The sequence below is a fragment of the Diabrotica undecimpunctata genome, chromosome 3 (assembly GCF_040954645.1).
Source record: "Diabrotica undecimpunctata isolate CICGRU chromosome 3, icDiaUnde3, whole genome shotgun sequence".
Lineage (NCBI taxonomy): Eukaryota > Metazoa > Arthropoda > Insecta > Coleoptera > Chrysomelidae > Diabrotica > Diabrotica undecimpunctata.
The window spans coordinates 149,766,989-149,794,812 of record NC_092805.1 but is presented as its reverse complement, the minus strand read 5'-3'; the positions used below and the strand labels follow the sequence as shown (position 1 = coordinate 149,794,812).

Sequence of the window (27,824 nt, the reverse complement as noted above, 5' to 3'; positions counted from 1 at the left end):
GTAAGTGTCATAGTGAGATTTTCGGTCTTCTAACAGTTAGGTTCCTGTGAGTTTCTTGGATGCACAATGCATCACATTTCATGATATTGCAGAATTCTTGGTCTACGACTACTTCTGTTATAGGTAAAATACAGTATACTATACTGCCACTGAACACTCTCAAGGCTTTTCATCATAATATTTAAAAGAAGCTTACTGAACTTCTTAAACTAGCTTCAAGAATTTTAAAGCCAACAGAAAAGGATACAAATACGTTTGATAAAAGTAAAAATAATATAATCATAAATTTGTAAAAAAAACAATACTTTATATTTTTGGCACAGTCATCAACATCTCTCAAAAACTTTATACAGATTGTGTAAATCAGCTATTTCTAACACAGAACCGTCTTCTATAAACTTCTTCGGAGGAATGAAATATTCCTTTATAGCTGGATACAGAACGTGTTCGGTAACCCAAGGCCACTCTTTTCCGTTCTGATTGACTTCTTCTGGCACAAACGAATAAAATCGTGCTGTTTCTTTAGCGAAAGTTCGGAAACACTCCATTTCTGATTCCCAGTTTACTTCTGTGGCCAATCTCACGACGTACATTGGCAAAGCTTTAGGATCAGGTAGATAATTATCTAAAAGTGTTAAAATATGGTAAGAATGTATTTTGTAATAAATTATATAGTTTAACAAAACAATCAAATTTATATTTTTTTCTAATAACGATTATGAATAATTTGCCGTGAACTTGTCTAACTAATTTTAGACGCGTTCCCAGGTGGTAAATCATTTTTGTTGTAGATATGATACTTTTCGAGACATGCTGGATAAAAGGTTAACCACTTTTTGTTAACCACAAAAAACTTAAGTAGGTACGGTAATGTTTTTATCCAACAGTACACTCGTATTAAGTAAATTTATAGTTACACAGGGTGATTCTTTAGGGGTTTAAATTCGACAAGGTAGGTATGCTTACTTTTAAATCAAGAAATTGGACTTCAATATGCGTCGATTGAAATATTAGATATACTATTTCTGCGACTATAATGTGGCACTTCCGGTTACAACTTTTTAAGCGGAAGAGATATAAAAACGAGAAGTATATATTTGTTCTCGTCTTGCTAAGCCACGTCGAATAATTTATCGCTGTACTATTTCGGCGACTTTAAAACAGTACTTCCATCTCAGGTCAAATTTCTCACCTTTGTGTTATAAGCTCTCCTTCGACACCTCATCTGTCATTCTATCTGTTTTAATACCGAAGGAATTGTGTTTACGGACGGGCAGACAGACATGGATAATTCAATTTAATTCATTAAATTAAATTAAATAAATAAATAAAATAAATAATTAAATAAAGTTTCATTTTCCGATAATTCCCAGGACTGTTTCCAAAAAGGCTCATAGCATCTGAAGATATAGCTAAGTGGAAACGAAGAAGTATCTCTTTGTAGAAAAGGAGTTCTTTGTTCATGGATACGATAAACGGTTTCATTTTCCACTATAGATCGACCAGTTGTACACGATGGTTTCAAGACTCTCTCTCGCTCTGGCAGCTGAGATACCCTAAGGAGTTCTAAAATAATATAAAAGTTATAAATCTCTGGATGTCTTTTTAGAAAATCTCCAATCTATGCCCTTCCAGCTGACTTTTTGTTTTTGGAAAACCTCTGTTTATTACAGTTGCTCTCTCGTACGCCATTTCACAAATGTTTCTTCGTCATGTCGAATCGTTGGTTTTCCATCTCTAAAATATACTCCTGTAAGTAAATCTCTAAAGGCCCGTTTTCACACTACGTCTTATTGTACGTTTTGTGGGTCATATAAAACGTACGACAAAAGTACGTTTTGTCCAGTGTATACACACTACGTTTTTTCTTCCGTTTTCTAACTCATTTCTAATTCAGAGTATTGAGTTGTGTGAAGTGTGTTTAGTGTTTTTTTTTATTATGGAGGAAACACGGCTGCTTTCTTTTATTTTTTCAACTATAAAGATACTACGACTGAGGAAAAAGGGGATGAAGAGGGAAAAGACAAGATGGTCAAGAGAGTGGGCTTCTAAAAAGAAGCCAGTATTCCCACGTCTCGTTACTAAAAGAGGCGAACCAGATGACTGGCGCAATTATTTGCGAATGGACACCTCAGCCTATTGTCAATTGCTAGAGTTGGTAACACCACACATATTGAAATAAGACACCTCATGAGAAAAGCCATTACACCCCATGAAAGACTCACAGCAACTCTCAGATATCTTACAACAGGACGCAGCGTCAAGGACTTGGAGTTCACAATCATAATATCCAAACCAGCGTTAAGCCAAATAATTCCTGAAACCTGTAATGCAATCTACTTCGTTTTAAAACATAACTACTTAAAAACTTTTATACAATTCAATAAATTCCCGAGAAAATCGTGGGTGCATTGCCGCAAATCTGACATTATTAGGCTTTTTTTGGGAAAAATGAAACGAACTGCAGTGGAACTAGTCGTCAAATAAGTCAAGATCGGACGACTTGTCTGAACATGTATTTTCACGTAACGTTTTATCCTATCAGTTCTCGCAAAACTATGCTGCTCCCATCATTTCTACGATCTGACCTTGGATTTCATTTCGATTCGACAAGACGTACGTTTTGCTGTTTACATGCCACGTTTTATTGTATAGGATTTGTCCTATCCAACAAAACGTACAATAAGACGTAGCGTGAAAACCGGCCTTAGGGCTTTTCGAATAACCTGTTGCTTAAAAGACAGTACCGATCATTTTCTGACATCAGACTATAAAGCCTAGCAGCTCTTTTAAAAGGCATGCCATTAGAAATATTTTCCACGGCAAGTCTCATTGAATTTGAATCCCATTGCTGTCTTGTCTGCCGAACATAAGTTCTAACCATAATTTCTGTAAAGTTGATATAGGTTAGGTTAGGATTTGCTATAAAAATATATTCCGGTACAATTCAAAACTTTATTTGGTAGGCTACGCAAAGATAAAATGGTCCCCGAAGTCATTTTGCCTCAACACGGAGGGACCATTTTACCTCTAAATCTAATCAAATATAAAAACCAATTTACATGAGTGATTTCTGATAATTAGAGAAATTACAACATATATGAAATAAACTGAAAAAATACCTTTTTAAACTCAATAAAAAAATTCTACTTACTATATTTAAAACGTCTAAAAACACATTGTTTGTAAGTACGAAAATATATGTATATAAAATAAAACTTAAAATATTAAAGAAAATGCTCAAAAAATATTTTTTTTATGCAAACATTTATTAGCTCGTTGAACTATGGAAGTCAAGAAAGTTTGTTGAGATATTCTCAAGAACAGTTCTATCGAAATGCGTAATAATATACAGGACGTTATATTTAAAATAAGGAAGTTTTAGTTAACTTCTGGTGTAAACTAAAGTAATAGGGGACTCTAAATATTTTAGATTAATTGGGCTTATCTAAAAACCTTTTATCCCAAATTTTCAGATATTAATTGTCAAGTTTCTCTAAAACGTCCAATTGGAACTCCGAATCACCCTGTATAATAAATGACGTGAAAGTATGTGTTGGCGTTTAGCCTGTAAAAAAATAAAAAGATTACCTAATAATATAGGAATACTACACAGATTTCCATCTGTATCTATCTCCATAGAAAAATAATCCTGAAGCATTGGTGCTTTTTCTGTAAAAATTGTCGTGATTTGTTTTGATAGCTTTGTCTTTTCGCCGTCTTCTGGCTCCCATCCAGATTCTGGCAAATCTAAACAGATCATAGACAAGTCGTATATTGATATTTTATTGGAAAATTTGTAAGTATCGAAGTTTTGAAAATTGTACATGATGAATTGATAGAAAAGCTCCTCGAGTATGGTCCTGGTGTGACAAAGGAAGAGTTTAGTGCTGTATTGGATGAGAGCTTGGGAAGGATCTATACTGCCGACGAAGACATGTTGGGCGAAACTTTCTCTCAAACCTCTATGACAGCTATCTTCAATTTCTCTTCTTAGTTGCAGTACACTTGTCAGCTTCGTTTCATACCTAAAAAGATCGACAACGTTTAATATAAGATAGAGTAAATAGAGAAAGAAATATAATTAAAGATCCTGTAAAAGTATTCGAATATGCGATCTATTCAATTTCTTATAAAATCATTGAAAATTCAAATTATCGGCTAAATTTTAAGACAAGGAATGAGCTTTATGGATCAAGATAACCTGTAGTGTAGAGTAGATATGAAAGAAAATAAATAACAAAACTGAAAGAATATAAATAATACTTGTTCAACGTATTTTTTTGTATATCCTACTGTGTACCACTTTTAAAAGGGTCTAACTAAATGGCACATCAGACTATATTCTCTAGCCTTTGTGTATTTGTATTTGATTTCTTTGGTATATATAGTTACAGTCATTTCTGTTCATCGCCAACCGTTGCCAGTTTGCTGCGCCGATCATTCTCGCGTCCTAGTGCACACCATCTCTCCATCTTAGTCTTCGTCTACCTCTACTTCTATGCCCTACTGGTGCCGCTAAGAGGGTTCGTCTGGTAATTTTTATATGATCTTGACACATGCCCAGCCCATCTAAGCCTACCTATTTTTAAGAAAGATATTACATCTCTAGCATTAACTATTTCTTTATACTTCTCGTACAATTCTTTATACTTCTCACAGATTGTGCCCATTATTCTGCGTAGTATCTTCTTTTCGAAAACGAGCAAATGATTTGTGTCTGTTTTAGAGATGGTCCATGTTTCTAACCCATATGCCAGCACTGGTAAGATGAATTTTCTATATATTGTTAGTTTGATATGGTATTGATTTTGTTTACTATAGTTATTAACCATTTTATTTATTGTTCATCCATAAGTTTTACGAATTATACCAAAAACTTGTCAGGTTGTACTGAACTACCATACATAGTGAACTAAATTACTAAGAAGTAAACTTATTATACTGATAAAGTATGTAAATCTAAGGCCCCGTTGCTCAGTCCTGATACATTATGGACGAGATCGTTTATAAAGGAGAGAAATGCAAGGATAGACACAAGACAACAAAAAAGAACAGGGAAGAGAAGAACACTTAAAAAAAGGGTGCAACTGTTTTAAAATATTCAAAATCTCAAAAATAATCAGAAATGGGATATTCATAAAACAAAGAGAAAGACTAAAAATACCAATATGAATATCCAAACGGAATAAAAATATTAGCAATAGCACCACTTTCTCATTTTTTAATTTGAATGCCTTGTTCCCACGGGCTCCCTCATTTTCTACTAGTGCCCATATCAACTCGATCGGATTTAGTTCGGAATGATACGGCGGAGTTCTTAATAAAGCGAATCTGATCAAATAATTGAATCTTTATCATAGAATAATCAAAATACACATTTGTAATATTAACCAATATATGATGTCTGCCTTTAGATATTTTGCTGAAATACAGTCGACAATCAGTTACGGTATAACTGTTTCGGATGGCTCTCCTAGTATAAAGGAAGTTTTCAATGCCCAAAAGCGTATTGCAGGTGTTCCGTATGGTTGGTCTTGTAAAATCCTCTTTAGGGATTTAAATACATTAACAATGTATGGAATTTACATTTTGAAATTATTGATACTAATTCATAAGAATCAAAGAATTTTTTTATGTAACAGTGATATTCACCCACACAACACAAGAAATAAGAGACAGTTTGTAGTACCCTATCGACATTTAGAAATAAGTAGGAAGTCATCTAATGTCTGTGGTTTACTACTGTATAATAAACTTCCTCACAATTTTAAAAACATTAATTCAACTACAGCTTTTAAACACCAAGTTAAAGAGTACCTAGTGACCATGTGACCTTATACACTGGGTAAATATTACGAGGGTGTATCTGTGAATGCCCAAGCTGCAACATAACCAAATTTAATATTATTTTAATTATATTACGCTGTCGATACTGTACGCTTTATATGTATTTTAACGTTTAAAATATTTTTAATGCATTGTTCCTACAAGAGTAAGAAATATAGAATAGAGGAACTTTTTAAAAACATCATTGTGCATTTCCTCATGATACTTTTAAGGTCGTGGCATATTATCATGCATGTTGCGTTTCCAGCACATAGCGTTTAGTTTCCGAAAAATATAATTTAAATGGTTTTAAATATGAACAACGCACACTGTCCGGAACATAGCGTTTACAGAACAGACACTTAACGTTTCCGTTCAGTATATTTGAAAACAATATTTTACTGATGCCGACGGCTACGTAACGAGTCGTAACCGGTTGGTACGGATAATGTGAATTAGATGTCCGTCGTTTTCCCCCCGTTGTTTATTTAGGTATTTGTTTGATTTTGATACAGAGTATTTAAAAAAATAATTTTCGAGGCTATTTTGTCATTTATGCATGTGTTTTTATTGCTTTGTGACACTTAATCACGGAAGTGATAAACAATTAGGACTTTTGTACGGAAATGATACCTCTTCTTTTTAAAAATACTTTTTGGTTTGATATGTATGGCTTCGTTAAATGTAGTATTTTGTTTTTTAAATGAAGGTGAAATTAAATTTAAAACACATTTAAACTGAATCCTATTCATTCTAAAATATCCATAATATTTTTCATCATCATCAATTAATTCTCTGTATAAAGTCCAGTATTCAGATTCCTTCTTCCTTTCTCTTAGCATTGGATGTACTTCAAACCTTCTTTTTAACATAGTTTTTCATTCTTAATCGTTAAAAAGAAGAGCAGTTGCACATAATTTTTGTCGAGAAAAGCGAGATCATATCTTCACCGAACCAAACTGAAACGTTCTATGTATAAAAATGTGAACGCGCAGCCCAATTGCTGGAGTGGAAACGCTACGTGCCGGAAACTATACGTGCACGATAATATGCCGCGAACTTTAATCGTCCGTTTTTCATTACCCGAAGGTGCTTTTAAACCGGTTTATATTCACTCATTCAAAGTTTGTAGAGATCTTTCAAAACTTGCCACAACTTTGATTTTGTGTGACCCTGATTCAACCACGTTTCATGAATCCATGCATATATTGTTCGCTAAATCGTCTAAAATCACGAATTTTCCGTAAATACTCTGTCCGCCTTAACCTCTTAAGTGGGCAGAAATCAGAAATATTTATAGATATGTACCATGCGGTGAGGAAAAATTTTTTTTCTGTATATGGGTTAAATTCTTGTAATTGATCATTGAGAAAGGTACATAGCAGTGGCGCACCCAGGGGGGGTTTTGGGGGTTAAACCCCCCCCCCAGAACTCTATTCCGACAGTGTTACTAACACAGTTTAAAGACTCAAAATAGAGGTAACATCATAAAAAAAATTTCGGTGACCAACCAAAACCCCCCCCAGAGGCAAATTCTAGGTGCGCTACTGGTACATAGGACAACATAATGCAAGTTTTTTCAATATTTGGCTACATAAATTTTCATTGTTGTCAAAGGATTTACCAATTTAATAGTAAAAAAATTTAGAACCAATGGCGTTCCGAACAGAATTTAAAACTGCTAATTAATTTGGACATTGAATAAACGTTGAAAAGACTCACCTAAAATATAAATTGCAATAAATGTAGACGAATCCTGATGGACATGGAAATTTAAAATGTTTTTGAATTGGAACACTCGCGAAATGTACATAGTTTATAAATTTAATGTCCGATAATTTAATAATGTATGGTATTTACCAAAGCACGGAACAGCACAAAGTGGAGCTTCACAAGGACACATCACATTTGTTTCCTTTCTAATTTTATGAGAGTTACACACTACCCATCTTCTAGAGCCGTGTTGTCTTGCGCCACTTGGAGGAGTGAATTCTGGAAAATGTCGTCCAGTAAGTACAGCGGGCGTGTCAGGATTTAACCTTCTGCTGGTGAAAATTGCTGTCGATGAACCATATTTCTCAAAAACTCTATAACATCGAGTCTAAAATTCAAATGTGAGAATTGCCCACCTCATTTTTGTATAGAACAAAGGAATTGAACATTGCTACATCTACTAAATGTCTGAATATTTTTTGATAGTATTTTTTTAACCTTTTTCTTGCCATGCTATATGTGACTAAATATTGATGTGATATATCGACTTCCCCCATTTCTTTATTGTATTGTCTGCTATGACCTCTGGTTTTTGCAATACTTGCCCTCTTTTATTTTGTACTTGTATCATATTAGCGTTGTGGGTTGTACTTGGCATGGTTATAGCTTTCTTATCGCTCCATTTAAGATAGTTTCTCCTTTGTTGAGCTTCTTTTTTGTCACTTGTACTGGAAGATTTTTTCTATTTATATGTAGAGTTCCTAGGGCATTGGTGTTGAAATCACACAAAATGTCAAATAACTCTGGTGAGGAATAATAATTGTCAGTAACGATACTGTGACCTTTTCCTAGTAAATCATTGGCCAAAGAAAACACAATTTTTGAGATTTTCGTCAACCAGTGCTTAATTTCTAAAATTTTAGGTGTGGGAACTCTTAAAGCGGGAAGCTCAGACCGGTGGGTATGGAATACACCCCAGGAAGGAGGGGGGCCCTCACCCAGGAAAACTTTTGAAAATTATAACTGTAAACCTTTGTTTTTAGGCCACCCAGACATAATAATACATTCATTTTTATAAAATACCAAGTGATATTTTAAGGTGCTTGATTAGGATGTAAGAAAATAAAAACATGAATTTAAATTATTGAGTTTACTCTCTACTCTACTCTACTCCATTAACACCTTGTTGCCTACTTTAAATTTCCCAGAAATATTTGGTTTGATTTCATTTCAGGAATGGAGGGGTAAAGGAAGGGGGTGGGGTGGGTATTGCTTTGTTATTGAGAGGCGCAGGCGCGAACTAGGATGACTCGCCCGTCACCCTTCTCCTGCCTGATTCCGTGCAAGACTCATCACAGGACAGCTCACAAGTCACAACTGCTTGTACGGGCGCTTACTATCTGCTTACGTACGAGTCACTCGCAAACAAAGCATAGCATAATATTGATCCTACCTACAATTTTTTTTAACTAAAACTTGTAGTTTTAAAAGCGTTCCCTTGCGTTCCGGCACTCTTGGGAGGTAAGGGAACGCCGTTCCCTTGCGTTCCCACTGAAATTAACCACTGGTCAAACCTAATATATCACGTACGTGAATTTCTGAGAACAGTTCAGTATCATTTTCGGTATACATAAGTATTTTGTAAACATACCCCGAACTTGACCCAGCTCTTTTCTTGGGGATATATACAGTGGCTCACAGCTTGTGTCAGCGGCTCAATATCTATTAAAAAAAAATTACATAAGTCTTCTAAAATATCATAAGTTATTTTTTGGGTTTTAAATATACCATACTTAATAACAATAAATATTGAATTTAAATTAAATTAAATTAATCCATATTGTAGTTATTTTTATATTTAATTTGACATTTCAAAGTATTTAATAGGCAAATAACAAAATTATTTAAGAATCGGTCGCCGGACTACGATTAGAGAAAGAAATTTAATAAATACTCACCATAGAAATGGATATAGCCAAAGAGACATATCCAAAATGGTAAATAAATGTTAATCAACAGTTCAACACATTATTGAATGTTACCGAAATGAAAATAAAGTTGAAAATAAATGAAGGTTAGTTCCAAATAAGATTTTTACCGAACGTGAGAAAAGATGGATTATCTTGTCAGAAAAATAGCAAATAATCCTACTAAAAGTGCACCAAAATTGCGAGAATAGATGAAAAGACAGTTTAGAAAACAATGTAACCCCGAAACAATTATAGGGGTATTACCTACGAAATAATATCCTTTATGGTCGGACTGGTAGAAATAAACCTTTTATTAGCCAAAGAAATAGGCGTATTAGATTGGTGTTTGCTAGGGAGCATATTAACAAAGATTTCAACTTTCGGAATTCAGTAATATTTGCTGATAAAACCAAAATAAACTTGTTTGGGTCCCATGGAAAAATATCTGTGTGGAGAAAGCCGAATGGAGAACTAAAATTAAAAAATATGAAAGCTACGGTAAAGCACAGTGGAGGTGGAGTGATGATGTGGTGGTGTATGTCATCTGTAGGAGTAGGTAACATGCATTTTATTGAAAGGAATATGAACCAATACATGTACTTGGATATACTAAAGCAGCATCTCGCCGCTAGTGTTCAAAAATTAGGTATTAATAACAATTACGGGATTTATTAGGACAACGATCCAAAACACACGTCATATCAGGTTCATACTTGGTTGCTTTATAATTGCACCAGCCCAGCCAGCAAATTTAAATGTTATTGAATATTTGTGGTTGAAATCAAAAAATAAAGTAAATAGTGCGCCAAAATCAAATAGTAATAATTGAAAGTAAAAATTACTGAAGCTTGGGATACAATTTTCCCAGAGTACACTAGAAAGTTGGTCGAATCAATGCCTAGAGTGGCCTAGACGACTGCAGGCTGTCATTAATAATGAAGGAGGACCTACAAAATATTATCTTGTTTTAAAGTTTGCACAATTTTAGCTGAAATATCAAAATCATATAATTAAAATAATTAAATATTTATTATTATTTAAGTATGGTATATTTGAAACCCAAATAGCTTATACTATTTTAAAAGACTTGTAGTAATTTAATTTCAGTATGTAATTTTTTCGAATCAATATTGAGCCACTGATACAAGCTAGTTTTATTTAATAGTCGTAATACAGCATCATTTAAGCTCACTGTATATTTATTACCTTTTTCGATTAACAAACTTTCCCGATTTCTGTTTATATATCCACCGAAAATTAATTTTACGTATGGTATAATACATAATGATATTATAATTATTTTCAAGCACTATCTGTATTAATTTCTTGTTGAACGATTTTTAACGTTTTTTTATTTTTTAAGTAAGATCAATAGGAGAAGAATTTGGTAGAATTTTCTGGAAATTTCCGTTGACGATTATCTGCGATGTGTGTTGACCTTCGCAAGGGAACACGCCAACTGCACTAGTTATTTTACTTTAATTTTGAAATAAGATTTTCCTGTTTCAATATCGCTACTTTCCGGAAAGACCGTCGCAACTCTGAAATATCTGTTTTTCGTTTTGTTACAGTTTTGAACACAGAATTTCTCAATCTATTACCAAAAAAATCGTCACAACCATAGTCCAAAAAATAATCACACGGCGCCACTGTTACGAATTGTCACTGTTCTGAATTTCCCCTCCATTACCATTCAAGACTGACTCACTTCAGTCACGACGTTGTAATTGCAGCGATCCGGTTTGTTTTTCAGTCAAGAACGTCTTGATATAAGAGGTGTCGTCTGTGTTTATTAACTATTTCAAGAAATATCGTCATATCTTTTATTTGTGCCAGTTGTCTGGGCAAAGGTAAGTAGATAGTTTTTTAAAGTTACAAGTAACATCGTCACATTTTAGGTTACGCCTGTCTTCAAGGTAATTGTGAATATTTTAATGTATCGTAATTTCAGAGATAACGATCATAATTTAAAAAATTACGGTTTGGCTTGTAAAAACTAAATATTATTTAGGTTTCTTGTGTTATAATTTTTGAATTATTATGATTGAGACGTTTTTTCCTGAAATAAAGAGTTAGATGTAAGGTCTGCTAAATATCAGATTTCGAGTTAGAACGTTCTTTCTTGAATAAACATTAACATTTGTTAGAAATAAATGTTACGGCGGCCGTATTCAGTTATAAATGCGTGCATTTCTGGAAATACTTTGTGAATTTAAATTAAGTTTTTTTCCTTTCAGACATACAATGGAAACTAAGCAAAACAGAAATTCACTGATAATGAAGCTTACAAAGAAAAATGTAGAAATTCATAACATTGATAAGCCAATGTGGGCAATTCAAAAATTTTTAAAGGAATCAGAAGATCACCTTAGTTTAAAAGGTATTGTAGTTTATATTTTTTATTCCTATTGTGCCTTGTACACAAAAATATATTTTTTAGAATGTATCCAAGATGTTAATAAAGCTGATGCAGAACAACAAGCTATCTTGGAATCATGTATAGTATCATCTTTAAATACAACAGAGAACCGAACCATGGGAGAAACATCAGAAAAAACTTATACCGAATTATCCACATTACAAGGTAAAATACTCCTGTGTCCTTTAAAATACTACTTTAAAGAATATTTTTATATTTTCCAGATAATGAATATAACGTAAATCAGTACGATTTATTTCCGTCTAGTGTATCTCAGACATCGAACCATAATGAGAAAGATGTAATAACCGCTTCAAAATGTGAAACAAATCTCATCGAAATAGAAGACAATCAGATGGTTGAATGTCAAGGTATATTGTTTTATTTTTGTTTATTTTTGTGTTATTCAATTTTATGTACATTTCAGTTACAAATCCTTCAACGTCCAGTGTACCTGTTGTTACCCAGCCGTCAAATCATGATTGTTCCCGTTCTTCGAGTTCATCCAGTGTTTTAAGTTCATCCAGTGTTAGCAGCCACTCCAGTAGTTCTGAACCATTTGGCTCAGGAAAATCAGATATTGATCCAGAATATGATGTAAACGCAGACGTCGCGTCAGATTCTTCCGATTCGGGTGATGAAAACGACACAGCAAAACTGGTGGTTAATAGGAAAGAAGATCAAACAGTATTACTCGAGAAACAAAAAGAGGATGATTCAACAAAACAAAGAGGAAGAAAGAGAACATTTAATGAGGCCAACTGGAAAAAAAATGTGACTCGACGCTTAAGAAACAGTGGAAAAAGTTACACATCAGTAAAAATTTCCAAACTGGCAGATGGAACTAAAATAAAAACACAAATAACTAGAGATGCAAAAAAAGTGTTACAACCTTGTACTGAAAAATGTAGGCTAAAATGTAAGGAAAAAATCATGGAAGAACAACGACTAGTAATTTTTAACGAATATTGGAACTTAGCAGATCTACAAAGGCAAAGGGATTTTATTGCATCATCATTGAGTCCCGTAGCAAAATCAAAGTACAGTAATGCTAAACGCAGTCTAAATAATGCGTATTATTTTCATGTACTTGAAAGGAAACACCGTGTTTGTAAAACTTTTTTTATGTCTACCTTAGGAATCACTTCAAGGACTATAAGAACAGTATCTGAAAAACAAAAGCAAAAACAAACTCACGGTATTATTGCAAACGAAGCAAGAGGAAAACACAAAAAACACAAAACTAGGGACCATGATATTTTGCAAGCAATAATGGTTCACATTCAATCAATACCCCGGGTTGAGAGCCACTACTGCCGTGCACGGACCCAAAAAGAATATATAGAGGGAACGAGGACAATAGCCGAATTGTACAGGGATTATAAAGAATTATGTGAAAATAAAAAAGTACAATGTGCTACATACCGTACATACTACGATGTATTTACAAAGCAGTTTAATATAGATTTTTATTTTCCAAAAAAAGATCAATGTGATCTATGCCTAGAGTTTCGAAACGCTTCTGAACAAGCTAAAGAGTTGATAAGACACAGGTATGAGACCCACTTGCAGGAAAAAGATCTTTCAAGAATAGAAAGGGAAAACGATAAAAAAACTGGAAAGTACATAGTAACTTTTGATTTGCAAGCTACCTTACCATGTCCCACTGGCAATGCATCCTCCTTCTACTATATTTCGAAACTGAATACGTATAATTTAACTTTTGCCAGTTTCCCTGACAAAGACGTGTCGTGTTACGTTTGGCACGAGGGGGAAGCTAAAAGAGGTGCAAATGAGATTGGATCTTGTATATGGCATTTTTTAAATGAAATAAATCAAAAAGGTATCAACGACTCAAAAATGATAGATATTATTTTCTATACTGATAATTGCACAGGGCAGAACAAAAACAGATTTCTTTTCGGTCTATATTCATTTGCTGTACACACATTGAGCAACATAAACGTTATCACACATAAATATTTAATAAGAGGCCACACTCAAAATGATGCTGATAACGTTCATTCGGTAATAGAGCGACAAATAACACGATACAAAAAGGCTGCAGCTATTTATGTACCAGAACAGTACATTACACTTATCCGACAAGCGAAAAAAACAGGCCAACCTTACAAGGTTCACGAGTTTAGCCATGATGATTTTCTGGACATTAAAGATTTAACAGCTAGCATGGGCATGAAAGAAATTTATAAGACTTCAAATGGGGAAAACGTAAAAATCTCTGATATTAAGGTATTTGAGGTCAGAAAAGACACACCTGCCAATTTCTTTTGTAAAATATCCTACGCAGAAGATAATTTTTTGAACATTAATATGCTTTGTAGAAGATCAAATTGGAATTTGCAGAATTTACACTTTAAAAAATTATACAAAACGAAACTTGAAATATCTGATAAAAAGAAGCAGGGAATTATATCACTAATGGAAAAAAATATAATCCCAAGTTTCTACCACACTTTCTATTTAAACCTTTAATTAGATCACATTTTTTTCGAATATATTTACCGTTTAAGTTTTTTTTTGTGTCATTTAAATGAGTTTGATTTTTATTATTGTTTAACTTTATTTTTTGGTTCACGTAGTAAGAATTACAATTAAGTTTAGGTTGATTTATTAGTTTTCTTAAGTAGTAATAGTAATATAGATCTTATGTGGTACTGAACTATGAGTTGCTATCTTTGTGATAACAGAATGTTTGTACTTTATTTAAAATATTAAACGTTTTTTACTAAATATAGACTAAGTATTTTTATTACTTCAGTAGGTATAACTTAAAAAGAACATAATATTTTTTGGGAAAGACCGTCACATTTAGCTATTATCCTGCCAATCCTTATAAACTAAAAATGATACAATTAGTGAAATACACATAATATATGTTCTTTTCCAATAATAATTAAACTTTTATACCATTGTTAAAAAATATACAAAAAACAAAAAAAATAAAATTCTAGATTCTTTAATCAGCTCTACTGAAAAGTGGCAATAATCCAGTTGTGTCGGTCTTTCCGGAAGGTAGCGATATATTCTAATCAATTTTAGTCAATATATTCAGTCCAATATATTCTAATCAAGAAAAGAAGAGTTAAACAATAATTACTATTTTAATGGGAATAAGCCACAATTGAAGATTAAAATAAGTTTATTGACCTTTCAATTTCCACTTCGGACATCGTTCTAAAAATACAAACCTATTTTTTGTTTTTATTTTATTTTTTTTTTTTATTTTGAGAAAGATTTCCTAAGTGGAAATTGACACGTCAATAAACTTATTTTAACCTTCAATTGTGACTTATTCCCATTAAAATAGTATCTACTTCAAGAAATGTGTAATGAAAAATCCTTTTCATTTAAAACTTTCGAAACAGAGAAACCATTTAACAAATACAAATCGATCTGCAACTAAATAAAGACATGAGTTAGACAGGCAGTTCACTACAAAATATTCGACTATGGTAGTCAGAAGTTGTCATAGCGAATGATTAGAAAACAAAGAAAAGTAAGAAATGAATTAGGAGAATAAAATCAAATATAAATGGAAACTGAGTTAAGATAACTTACTAATCTTTATGAAAGAAAACAGAACTAGAAATAATAATCGATGACATTAGACGAATTAGAAATAAAATTTGCACTTCAAAAGCTATGAAACAAAAACAGTCTCGACTAGGATGAGATTACACATAAAAAACTGAATAATGTCCACGTCTTAGAAAATGACTAACAAAATTAAGCTATGTTCTTTATAAATTAAGCCATGTTCTTCATGAATATGCAATAACAGATAAATGGCGCGAAAGTAATACAACAATTCACAACACAATAATGTTCAAAAAGGGAAATAAACCTACAAGTACTATGCGAAGACTAAAACCGAAAATTATCACGGGCAAAATAAACAGTATAGTATCTATTTCTGACAAACAACAAGGATTTACATTAGGAAGATCTTATCCAGTTGCTGTCTTTTTAATAAGACAATTCTCAACATTCATGATTTTATCCATACGCATGGATACCTGCCATCCATCTCAACCTTGGCTTACCTCTTCGTCTAGTTCCCTCAGGTTTCGCCAATAGAATACGTTTTGTAATGGGACAAATAACAGAAAAATTCATTGAATGCAATAAACCAACATTCACCTGTTTCATAGAACCGGAGAAAGCTTTTAAAATCTAAAGACGAGCAAAATTTAAAACAAAAGTAAAGGAAGAAGTCACTAGTTCCATAAAAATACCGATAATGAAGATGATCTGTAAAAGCTAGTACAACAGTTTAAAGGTACATCAAATGGCTATATCTGCAAAAAATGGTACAATAGACAAGCCAAGCTTCATACAGTGTTTTCTTAAGTTTTAGAATTTAAATAATATTTTTAAAATTAAATAAAGTAACTGAAATATTAATTTATTTTGTTTACAGATTTTACTAAAATTGAAAAATTTTACATGTTGTATAACGGACGCGCCTCTTTGCGTAAATGGACTCTTCCCACTGCGAACCACGAACCGCTACTTCCGTGACGCTCGTCTCAACACTTTACTAAAGAGAAAAAGTAATACAACGCCAGTATAGAAGCTTCGCTTCAAAAACAAAATGCATGACCATATCAAAAAGATCGATTACGTGTAAGATAGGTGTTGAAATCTCCAGTTACTCAGGAGACCGGAGGAGCCATAAAAACCTCATTAGTGATAGCGTGCGTATAATATAGCAAAACAAACACATACAAACCCAGGATTTATAAAGCAGCCATTCGACAAATAATGCAGTACACAGCAGAAACACTACCTACTACTACTCTTGAATAGAAAGGAATGGAAGAAGCACATCGGCAGAATCGACGAAAGAACTGTAGTCAAAGTAACAGGAGACAAATATACCACGGGGCGAAAAAATATTAGAGGTCCGTGGAAAATATGGAATGACAATATCAACAAATTAACAAATAATCAAAGAAACCAAGCAATATTGCCTACTTTAAAGTTGGAAGAAACAGAAGAATAATTTTTGCAGCTTTAATTTCAGTACTAAATTAAAGATATGGACGAAAAGAATGAACCATGAATGTTGAAACAAAAAGCGTGTATCATAAAGAAGAAGAATTTAGTATATTTTTAGTTGTCACTTTTATCAAACAAATGATAAAATATGGGTAAAAACGAATCTCATTGAAAGCATATACGAAGCCATTGCTAAATAAAAAAGAATAGGAAAAACAGTGCATTCCTTATTGTCTTCTAAAAAAAGAAAACGAATTTGGACAGGATGAGAATGGAAAAGAATGGCCTTCCCTTCCCTTTACTACTTTTGTTAAATCATTCAATATAATTATTGAATTAAATCGATAAGAATTATAATTTAATATATTCAAAACTTTAAAACAATTTGTAAAATGAAAAGCTAGAAATGGTTGGGCAAAAAAATAATGTTATAAATGACTGTTTAGTATAATAAATATTAATATATGAATTAATTGAAAAGCAATGTACTTTAAAATAAAGTTTTTATTTAAATTTTTAGGTATTTAAAATTACTTTTTAATTTATGTTTTTAATCTTTTAGGGCTCTCGTGCAATTGATTTTCGCCCGTTATCCAGCTGTTTCTAATAGGAGGGCGAGAATGTTCGATGAACATTCGAGATTATTCGGGTCGATTTTACCGTTTATATAAAAGCGAATCGTTTCGGCGGCATTTCAGAGTATTCAAATACTACGACGAGTAAACAAGTGATATTAAAGCAGTCAAGTAAATTATTTGACAAAGTTTTTGAAAGTTTAGTGAAGTAAAAGTATTTCTGTGTGTAATTTCATCAAGAAAATGGTTAAAGTTCCAGCAATTGGTATTGATTTGGGTACCACATACTCCTGTGTTGGTGTGTGGCAGCATGGTAAAGTGGAAATCATCGCCAACGATCAAGGCAACAGAACAACACCCAGCTATGTTGCTTTCACAGATACAGAGCGTCTCTTGGGAGATGCTGCGAAGAATCAAGTGGCAATGAATCCCAGTAACACAGTTTTCGATGCCAAACGTCTCATAGGCAGAAAGTTTGACGATCCAAAAATCCAACAAGACATTCAACACTGGCCATTTAAAGTTGTCAACGATTGTAGCAAACCAAAGATTCAAGTTGAACACAAAGGTGAACGAAAAATATTTGCTCCAGAAGAAATCAGTTCAATGGTCCTTACCAAAATGAAAGAAACTGCAGAAGCTTATCTAGGAACCAGTGTTAAAGATGCCGTTATCACAGTTCCAGCCTATTTTAACGATTCACAAAGACAAGCCACTAAAGATGCAGGTGCCATAGCTGGTCTCAACGTTTTGAGAATTATTAATGAACCAACAGCAGCAGCCTTGGCCTACGGTCTTGATAAGAATCTGAAAGGTGAAAAGAATGTCCTGATATTCGATCTGGGAGGAGGTACCTTCGATGTTTCCATTTTGACAATAGATGAGGGTTCATTATTTGAAGTAAAATCCACAGCTGGTGACACTCACCTTGGCGGTGAAGACTTCGACAACAGGTTAGTCAATCATTTTGCTGATGAATTCAAGAGAAAATTTAAGAAAGATCTGAAAAATAACCCAAGAGCCCTTCGCCGGTTAAGAACAGCTGCAGAAAGAGCGAAACGTACCTTGTCATCCAGTTCCGAAGCCACTATAGAAATAGATGCTCTTTTTGAAGGTATTGATTTCTATACTAAAATCAGCAGAGCAAGATTTGAAGAACTGTGTTCAGATCTCTTCAGAGGGACACTACATCCTGTTGAAAAAGCCCTGAATGATGCTAAATTAGATAAAGGACAAATACATGACATTGTCCTAGTTGGTGGGTCTACACGTATTCCCAAGATCCAACAACTTCTTCAAAATTACTTCAGTGGCAAACCATTGAATCTTTCCATTAACCCAGATGAAGCAGTAGCATATGGAGCAGCTGTCCAAGCAGCAGTATTAACTGGCGAGACTGATTCGAAGATCCAAGATGTCTTACTAGTTGATGTAGCACCATTGTCATTGGGTATAGAAACTGCAGGAGGAGTTATGACCAATATAATTTCAAGAAATTCAAGAATTCCCTGCAAACAAACCCAGACATTTACAACTTATGCTGACAATCAACCAGCTGTTACTATTCAGGTATTTGAAGGTGAAAGAGCTATGACAAAAGATAACAATCGTCTGGGAACATTTGATCTCACTGGTATTCCTCCTGCACCTCGTGGAGTTCCAAAAATTGAAGTTACTTTCGACTTAGATGCCAATGGTATTCTCAACGTTTCTGCCAAAGATACAAGTTCTGGTAACACTCGCAACATTACGATCAAGAATGACAAAGGGCGGTTGTCACAACAAGAAATTGACAGAATGTTATCAGAAGCTGAAAAATATAAGGAAGAAGACGAACGACAGAAAGAGAAAATCGCAGCCAGAAACCAACTTGAAGGTTATGTATTCCAACTAAAACAAGCTGTACAGGATTGTGGAGACAAATTATCACTTGAAGACAAGTCAGCTGTCGAGAGAGAATGCGAGAGTTGTCTGAAATGGTTAGATAACAACACTTTGGCCGATAAAGAAGAATACGCAGACAAACAGAAGGAGTTGACTAGAGTATGCAGTCCCATCATGACAAAATTGTACCAAGGAAGCCAAAATAATAACCAATATAGTGGAGCAATGCCTGGTGGCTGTGGACAACAATATGGAGGATTTGGGGGAAGACAGAATGGTCCTACAGTAGAAGAAGTTGACTAATAATTTTTCTGGTTAATAATCTTCATAAGTTGTCTCATATTGTGATATTTGTTTTATTTTCTAAGACTGAATTTAGCATTTAGTATTTTTATTGTTAACTATAGATGATAATAAATCATTATATTTAATTAGTCTTTTATTTATATAGAAAACTTTACAATGAAGTAAAAACTTCTAGTGTAATTGGTATATATTGAATATATCATTCAATTAAAAATCAAAATGGATTATAATTATTCAAATTGTTCAGAACGAACATGTTCGGTCTTATCAGACCATCTTCAGTGAATTTTGAAGTACTTGCTAAATAACCTAATCACCAAGCAGTGGATATGTTTAAATTACATATTAGATACTAGAAGTATAGATGGCTAATTGCATATTAAATACTTAAAAGTAGTATCAGTTGGCTGGTGCCTGCAGACCAACCCAGATATAGGTGTAGTTTCGAGTAGTGACATGTAATTTAAACACATCAACTGCTTGGTGATGAGGTTATTTAGCAAGTACTTCAAAGTTCAATGAAGATGATGACGTTGGCATGTTTTTATAATGTATATGCTGTATGCTTCAAATATAAAGAGATAAGGCTTTAGAAAAGTACATTTTGATTACATTATGTTATGAATTCTGCAATGATCTATATAAAAAAAAAATGAGTAAATATTTGTTTCTTTGGAAATTAATTGCAGTTAATTATTAGAAATTTTTTTTTTTTGGCAATTGCCCTTTGATAGATTAGGGGATAGATTTGGTAATCGTCAAATCAGCAGTTGCCAAATTACAACAGATATTTGCAATTAATCTCGAAAGAGACAAATGTTTACTAGTTATTGTTTCATATAAATTAAAAATTGCAGAACTCATAAAATAGTATAATCAAAATGTACTTTTTAAAAGCTTTCTCTCTTTATATTTGAAGCATACAACATATGCATTATAAAAACATCCCAACACTGCCAAACCGAAATATTTTATGTCATGGTTGACATTTGCGGCTATATTCAGCTTTTACTTACGGTAAACTCGACCATTGGGGCTTATTCACAATAAAAATGGTAAATTAAACTTAGCAATAAGAATAAGTTTTATTGGAATTTATGGCCAAAAAACACTAAACAAATGTTGTTTGTATAGCATATATAGAATAGTCTTTAAAAGCATTAAAAAGCAATAAAACAAGAAATAGTAAATATTACAGTCCATTCTCGCTGATTGCTGCGCCCTCTAACAGTCATATTTGGAACTCCAAAATAATTTCTATAAATTTATCTTGGTTGACTTAGTTACGATTTTTTTACGACACTATGTTTTCTGTACGTTTGTCTGCTCTGTTCCCAAGAGATAGCCGCTGGTCAACGTTGTTGGGACACACTATATACACATTTTACTCGACACTCTAACAGCACTGTATTCTTGTAAATATTTGGTTGGAAATTACAAGCCAAGTTGTCAAAAGGTTAACACATTGTTACCTACTGAATAAATATAGTAAAAAAGTAGTAAATACACAATACCAAATGTTAAAAAGAGGGATAACCTCTGTTAGAGAAGGTTCTATTATATACGCATTGACTAAGATCTTTTACACAAAACTGATTTATACTTAAAGAAGTTTTTAGTAAGTTGGAGTATCGTGTAGGGAGAAGGCATTTGTTATCTTAAAAAAAATAAAATTTAAAATTAAACAAACCTAGTAACTTTTTTCACAAATGAATTACTTAATTTATCACAAGTTGGTGGAGAACTTTTTTTCTTTTTTACTTCATTTTCATCATTTTCGCTAATTTTCGTAGGAGAACTTTGAAGCCTTTCGCCTGAAAAATAAATCAAACATTATAAAAAAAAAAAACTAAGAGAGATAAAATACACTCAGGTTTGTAAAAAAACTGCTGGTTTAAAATTTTAACAAACTTTGATCTCAAATTTTCATTATTTTTTTGGACAAGTAAAAGGAACTATCGTAGAGTATCTACCAGACTATCAACTAGACTATCACATCATTCAAATTTCCAAATAAGTCCATAATAATCCATAATAAATAGATAAAGGGAAAATCCCAGTGATTGACTGTATACCATAGTTTAAGAAAATTACAATGAAGTAAAAACTTCTAGTGCATAATGGTACATATCAATTATAAAGTTAATTTTTTCATATGTAACATTATACAACAAGATTTCCACAATAAAGGTTGCTTCAGTTCACTTTAAGTTAGTTTGGGAAAAATTTTTAAAATGCTTTTGAATAAATGCTGTGCTAAAGCCTGTCTTTTAGAAGCGGAATGAAATTATCAATAGAATAGAATAGAATATTCTTTATTAATCCCATCAGATCACATTGTGATATAGGACAAGTCATATAGTACATAAAACATGATCAACAAGTTATATAGTCAACTACAATTGTTGAATCATCTTCATAAAGAACTGTATGGTCTGCAGTTTAAAAATTTTTCAAATCATTGACATATAAAAGAAATATTAAGGATTCCAATACTGAGCTTTGCGGTACACCTTGATCAAGATTAAAAATAGATGACTTCTTATTATCGACTTTTACTAGGAATTTACGATGTTGTAAGTATGACCTTAACCAGTTCAAGAAATGACCTCGAAAACCAAGGGCTTCTCATTTATGCAGTATAATTTCAATGTCAATAGAGTCAAAAGCCTTAGTTAAGTCAAAAAAGAGTGCATCCACATACCTTTTTCGATCCAAAGCAGCATCATATACTTCGAGATGATTAAATGTCAGCCAGTCTATTATATGACGAATCTAGCAGCGATTTAGAGAACAGCAATGAACAAACGCATGGAAGTATTCAGAAATGTAAGACTTTTTGTACTGATAACAAGTTTAATGTTTTGACTGTCTTAAGAAATCGAGAAGGTGTTCTAATGGGGTAGGGGGTTCTACTGAAATAGTGATGCGTCTCAAATGACCTGTCATAGTCAAATGTCAACCTCAGCTTCACGTTGGTCTTCTCAGTACTCTCATCTCTACCGTTTCCAGTAGCCTTTGTGTTGTTGTCGAGTCTTGTTTCTGAGGCATATGTCATTATTGGTCTTACACTGGCTTTATAAATTCTTGACTTCACCTCAGTGTTAATGTGTCTATTTCGCCATATAGTGTTATTAAGGCCTGTCTATTCGCTTTTTGTACTTGAGCTCTCACTTCTTTGTCCAGGTCTCCATAGCTGGATAGTGTAATTCCAAGGTATTTTATTTTTATTACTTTTTCAATGCTGATGCCATCAATTTCTATTTTACATCTGGTTGGTGCTTTGCTGACTACTATTGTTTTAGTTTTCTGAGATGAGATTGTCATAGTAAATTCTGTTGCTCTTATGTTAAATCTATGGACCAGTCTTTGCAGACTATCTTCATCTTGGGCTATCAATGTTGCATCGTCTGTGTAATAGAGTATTTTTATATCTTTGTTTCCCATTCTGTATCCTCTTCCTTTGTTAACACTTTTGATAATTTCATATATAATTAAATTGAAGAGCATAGAGCTCAATGAGTCCCATTGTCTTATTCCGCTGCCCATTAATATAGGTTCTGTAAGTTGTCCATCTATTCTGACTTCTATTTTGTTGTGTTGGTAGATGTTTTCGATAGTTTTTATAATATTTAGGGGAACTTTTCTATTATACAGAAGATAGATTACATCTTTGAGTCTTACTCAGCACTTGTAAAATTTTAGTTATAAGTTTTAGGATGGTATTTAACAAGTTTATACCTCTGTAGTTTTCTGGCTGTTTTTATCTCCTTTTTGAATAGAATAATTAGTTCGCTCATTCTCCATTCTTCCGGTATTTTATTGTTTTATAATTTTATTAATTAATGTTCAATTGTTCCGAAATTTGAATGATATTAATTAATCTGGGATGATTTTCCTTCTATTTGTCGAAAAATCTTAGAGTTAAACCATAAATGAAAAATATATTTAAGATCAAAATTTGCCATTTTAGAGTGGCCGTTTTTTATGCATAGGAGTGTATATTATCAACTTTTTCTGTTTTTTGAATTTTCAGAAATATTCTCTTAACACGATTTGAGTGTAAATTGCAAACAAACAAAATAATTACCCAGTGTAACTTACTTGTTTCTTTAACAGGAAGAACTTCAGATCTATTCAAATTAAATTCATTTTCCAAATTTTCGGCTCTATTCAAAAATGATTCATTATTCATTTGGACGTCCTCGTCTACAAGCGAATCATTGACTTGGATTTGCATAGTTGCATTATCATCTTTCTTTTGAACCTTTTCAAAAAATTTCTCCAACTTTTGCTCGTTGGCGTCAGTCCGAACCATAAAACTTGGATGTATCGTTTTTGGTTGGCCGCCGTTTTTGTCTTTTTCATGCACTGATGTAATTTCAAATATGTTTGGTAATTTAGCCTAAAATTAAAAATATAAATAAATCATATTGTTACGTGATTTAACTAACTTTATTTCAACTCCAAAAATAAACTCACTAAATGATAAATACAGGTATCACTTACAAAACACTTTGCTAATACTAATAACCAAAGGTTGCATCAGTGGGCTTATACAATAAGAACATCTGTTCTTATTATATAAGAGGCAATGTTGAACATTCGGGTGAAAAGAGTATTCTTGGCTTCGCCAAAGCACAGAACCGCAATTAGGGGGCACACAACAATATTCTATTCATAAATTTCCTTTCTGATAATAGCTATACACTCCATTTGCATAATTATGTCTTAGTCTTAATTTTATAGGTATATTTTATGGTCTTTTTTCCAAGAATAATTTCAAATAATGAATAATAATTTCCCATTTTATAGTGTTAATATGTCATACCAAAATGTCAGATAAATAATTCAATTTTAGTTAATTTATACTCACTTGAGTGTAAAAAGTCCTGGAATTATTAGACCCCAAAAGTTTAGTTTCTACAGCTGTTGCGATACATTCAACTATTTGATCCTCATTTAAAAAGTGAACTTCATGTTTAGTAGGATGCACATTTACATCAATATTTGTTGGATTCAATTCTAGACTCATATAAACAAACGGATGAGTGTTCTTGGGTAGATAAGTGGTATATACTTGATCGATTGCCCTTTTCAAGCCTAAAATAATGTTAATAAATAAAATTATTTAGGTATCTGTCTAAAAATTATGGTTACTTTGACAGTCTACTAATCGATGGTTGATAAACAACAGAAACTGAAACTTCTTAGGAGAATAATTTACATTTGAAATGTATCCTTTTGCACTAAACTGGAATTGTTGATTTTCCAAAGAAAATTCTAATAATTCTTTTGCTATTCCATTTCCATAAAGAATTCTGATGTTGTCAACTGTAGTCGAATTCTGAGGTGTCCGAATATCATTGCCTTCATTTGATTTCTTCAGTGCAAAACCTAAAACAATTACAGGTAAATGCCATTGGCTACTTAAAATCAAAAGATCAATTGCATCGCTGATAGCTTGTTAGTAATTTCCCTTGTGAAGCAAAGAATGAGCAATACATACCCAAAAAATTATGGGACATAATCCTAAGAAATGCAATGTAGTTACACTTAGAAATAAAGCGCATTAAAAGATACATAAAAAAATTAGTAGTAGAAGAATAACTAAATAGATAGGAATCTACAAGATGCGGAACAGTGATGCAACAAATCAACAACTTTACTTAAAGTGACAGAACAGGAAAAACATCACAACTGCACAGAGTGGTTTGGGGTAGAATGTAGAGTGGTTCGACTCAGAAAACAGATCTACTATAAAACAGAAGGACAAAGCAAATAAAACATAAGTGCGAACATGAATAACAGGGAAAATTACATAAAGAAAAGATATGAATAAAACTGTGCAGAAGAAGGAAACAAGAAGTGTTAGATCTAAAGATTTATTTATTTAGCGCATGGCATACTATAAGAACACATATAATAATATAATAGAACACATATAATATAATTGAACAGTACAAATAAGAAAATACTCAATAAAACACTTAATTGTAGAAAGCATTAAATGGATTATTGCAAACGAATATCTAATGTATCAATTTAATGTAAAAATTTTTGGTTGTATTTGGGAATTCATCAAAAACTCCATGGAACCGTCTTCAGGGGCGTTCTTCAACAATGTGATGAACAGTCTATTGTTGCACACCACAGTTTATTTTGTTCAGTATTGTTCATGTATTACAGGACAGTTCAAAGTCTGGTGGTTTCTGATCAATACAGGCCATTTGGTGTATTTCCTGTGTTAAGTTGATCTATCAGTGTCTTCTCCAGGTGTTGGTAAGACTGAAATGTTCCTGATGTAAGGAGGTGGTCTATAACAATGGATGATATCTTGAGTGCAGTCTATTCATTTCAAGATCAAGCTAGACATGGTGGATGGGTAGTTGATGGTTAGTTAAATGTTTCTATATTCTCTGAGAAGATAATGAGTTCAGTATATTTTATGTATGTGTCTAAACACTTGTTTCTAAAAAAAATTACTAAAGAATATATTACCTATTGGAGCATTATGAACAGCATATTTAGTAACAACATCAGCTATCTTCTGGTATTCTTCAGCAGGAGATCTCAAAGCTTTTTTTCTTACATTCATATTATAAAACAAATCTTCTACAGTAATTATTGTGCCTTGATTTCCTGCTAAGGGTTTTGGAGTTCCTTGTAATTTACTATCATTATATTTGGCCCTAAAATATGCATGTAACAATATAATAAATTACTAGTAGAGATTTTGTAAAGACAAAAAGTTTTTATAAGATAAACCAAACTGAAATAAGACGAAATTATAAGAATATTTGATTTGAAATCAATTAAATTTTGCATTGCATTTCCAACAATTAATACTCTTTTCTAAACTATTAATTTTTCTGGATAAATAGGAATATTCCAACATGTAGATATATCATATGATATTACTACTTGGTCTTAAGCTTTTTACAAAATGTCTATTGAATTTTATATACTTTGCAACATTTATTTTTTATAAAATGTAGATAAATGTTTTAAAATATTAATTTAAAAATATTTCTATAATTTGCTTCAGTACTTGGGGGATGTAAGAATAACTGGAGTATTGAAACATCTAGTGGGAAAAATAAGCTTTGACACCTACAATTTATTAATTTCAGCTGCTTGTTGGCCTGGAAGAGATTACTTCTAACAGTATTCTGAAAATACTCAATAAATTAAATAAAAAGTCTACGTACTTAGTTGTTTGTTCACTTTTTCTTGGAAAACCTTTTTATATGAAGAATTAACCAAGGACTTGTGAAATCTGCATAATTTAGAAATAGGAACACATATTATATTTTATTTTAAGATGCTGGATCCAGCATAATATACTCAAAACTTAAAATGTTGAACATATGAAAGTATAAATGGAAGTCTTGTGTCTTGTAATAGACATAATTACCAATTAAGAAATGTACATCACTACAATTGTACTTACTGGTAGGCACACATATCATCTTTGGTTTTTGAGGTAATAGAAAGATGAGCAATATGGGAAATGCTTGCCAAAGCTTCTCCACGAAAACCATATGTGGCAATCTTATGTAAATCTTCAAATTCCCTTAATTTAGAAGTTGTGAACCTCTCACAAACTATTTCAAAATCGTCCTTTCTAATCCCGGTGCCATTATCTTGTATCTATAAACAAATTAAATAAGTCTATGGCTTATTATATTAGGAAAATGTGTAACCTTACTTGTAAGAATTTAAGTCCACCATTCTTAACTGTAATTTGGATATTTGTGGATTTGGCATCGATACTGGAAACATACAAATTCAATGTTAATAAGGCTTTTATTGTATTAAACCTACATAATACCTGTTTTCTATTAATTCTTTCAAAGCATTTGCAGGACGTTGTATTATTTCACCTGCAGCTATTCTATTTATTACATCTTCATTTAACTTTCTTATTTGAGGAGGCTCCATGACTTTTTATTAAATTCAAATTCTCAACTAAATCTGTTCATTGAAGAATTATTTGGGTACATACTTACATACTTTAAAATAATTTTAAAAATTAAAGTACATAGTGAAGATAGCTATAATAAAACTTTTAAATAAAAATAAATAAATAAAAGATGTTCT

The 27,824-nt window shown here is 32.4% G+C and overlaps 3 protein-coding genes across 3 annotated transcripts; 2 read left to right on the top strand and 1 right to left on the bottom strand.

The window, feature by feature from the left end:
* Positions 1-254: 254 nt before the first annotated feature.
* Mlh1 (DNA mismatch repair ATPase Mlh1) lies at positions 255-27,780 on the bottom strand. The gene is made up of 10 exons (XM_072527129.1): positions 27,556-27,780; positions 27,433-27,496; positions 27,175-27,374; positions 26,223-26,413; positions 24,882-25,118; positions 24,598-24,824; positions 23,826-24,126; positions 21,412-21,535; positions 3,592-4,028; positions 255-625 (listed from the first exon to the last, which is right to left on the bottom strand). Exons 1-10 carry the CDS (start codon positions 27,663-27,665, stop codon positions 327-329), a joined length of 2,190 nt encoding a protein of 729 aa, XP_072383230.1. The 5' UTR covers positions 27,666-27,780; the 3' UTR covers positions 255-326.
* LOC140437547 (uncharacterized) lies at positions 11,123-14,973 on the top strand. Its single transcript, XM_072527130.1, has 3 exons — positions 11,123-11,362; positions 11,750-11,892; positions 11,953-14,973. The coding sequence occupies exon 3, from the start codon at positions 12,295-12,297 to the stop codon at positions 14,425-14,427; it is 2,133 nt and encodes a 710-aa protein (XP_072383231.1). The 5' UTR covers positions 11,123-11,362; positions 11,750-11,892; positions 11,953-12,294; the 3' UTR covers positions 14,428-14,973.
* Positions 17,659-19,846, top strand: LOC140437548 (heat shock protein 70 A1-like). The gene has a single exon (XM_072527131.1). It carries the CDS (start codon positions 17,775-17,777, stop codon positions 19,716-19,718), a length of 1,944 nt encoding a protein of 647 aa, XP_072383232.1. The 5' UTR covers positions 17,659-17,774; the 3' UTR covers positions 19,719-19,846.
* Positions 27,781-27,824: the final 44 nt, after the last annotated feature.

Bases quoted from the DNA above. Each gene is read 5' to 3' on its own strand.
- LOC140437548 (XM_072527131.1), top strand. From the start codon at position 17,775: ATGGTTAAAGTTCCAGCAATTGGTATTGATTTGGGTACCACATACTCC.
- LOC140437547 (XM_072527130.1), top strand. From the start codon at position 12,295: ATGTCAAGGTATATTGTTTTATTTTTGTTTATTTTTGTGTTATTCAAT.
- Mlh1 (XM_072527129.1), bottom strand. From the start codon at position 27,665: ATGGAGCCTCCTCAAATAAGAAAGTTAAATGAAGATGTAATAAATAGA. The intron at 27,497-27,555 runs GTATTATGTAGG...GTATGTTTCCAG, and splicing joins AAAGAATTAATAGAAAACAG to TATCGATGCCAAATCCACAA. The intron at 21,536-23,825 runs GTAAGTTACACT...TTTATTTTTCAG, and splicing joins TCTTCCTGTTAAAGAAACAA to GCGAAAGGCTTCAAAGTTCT.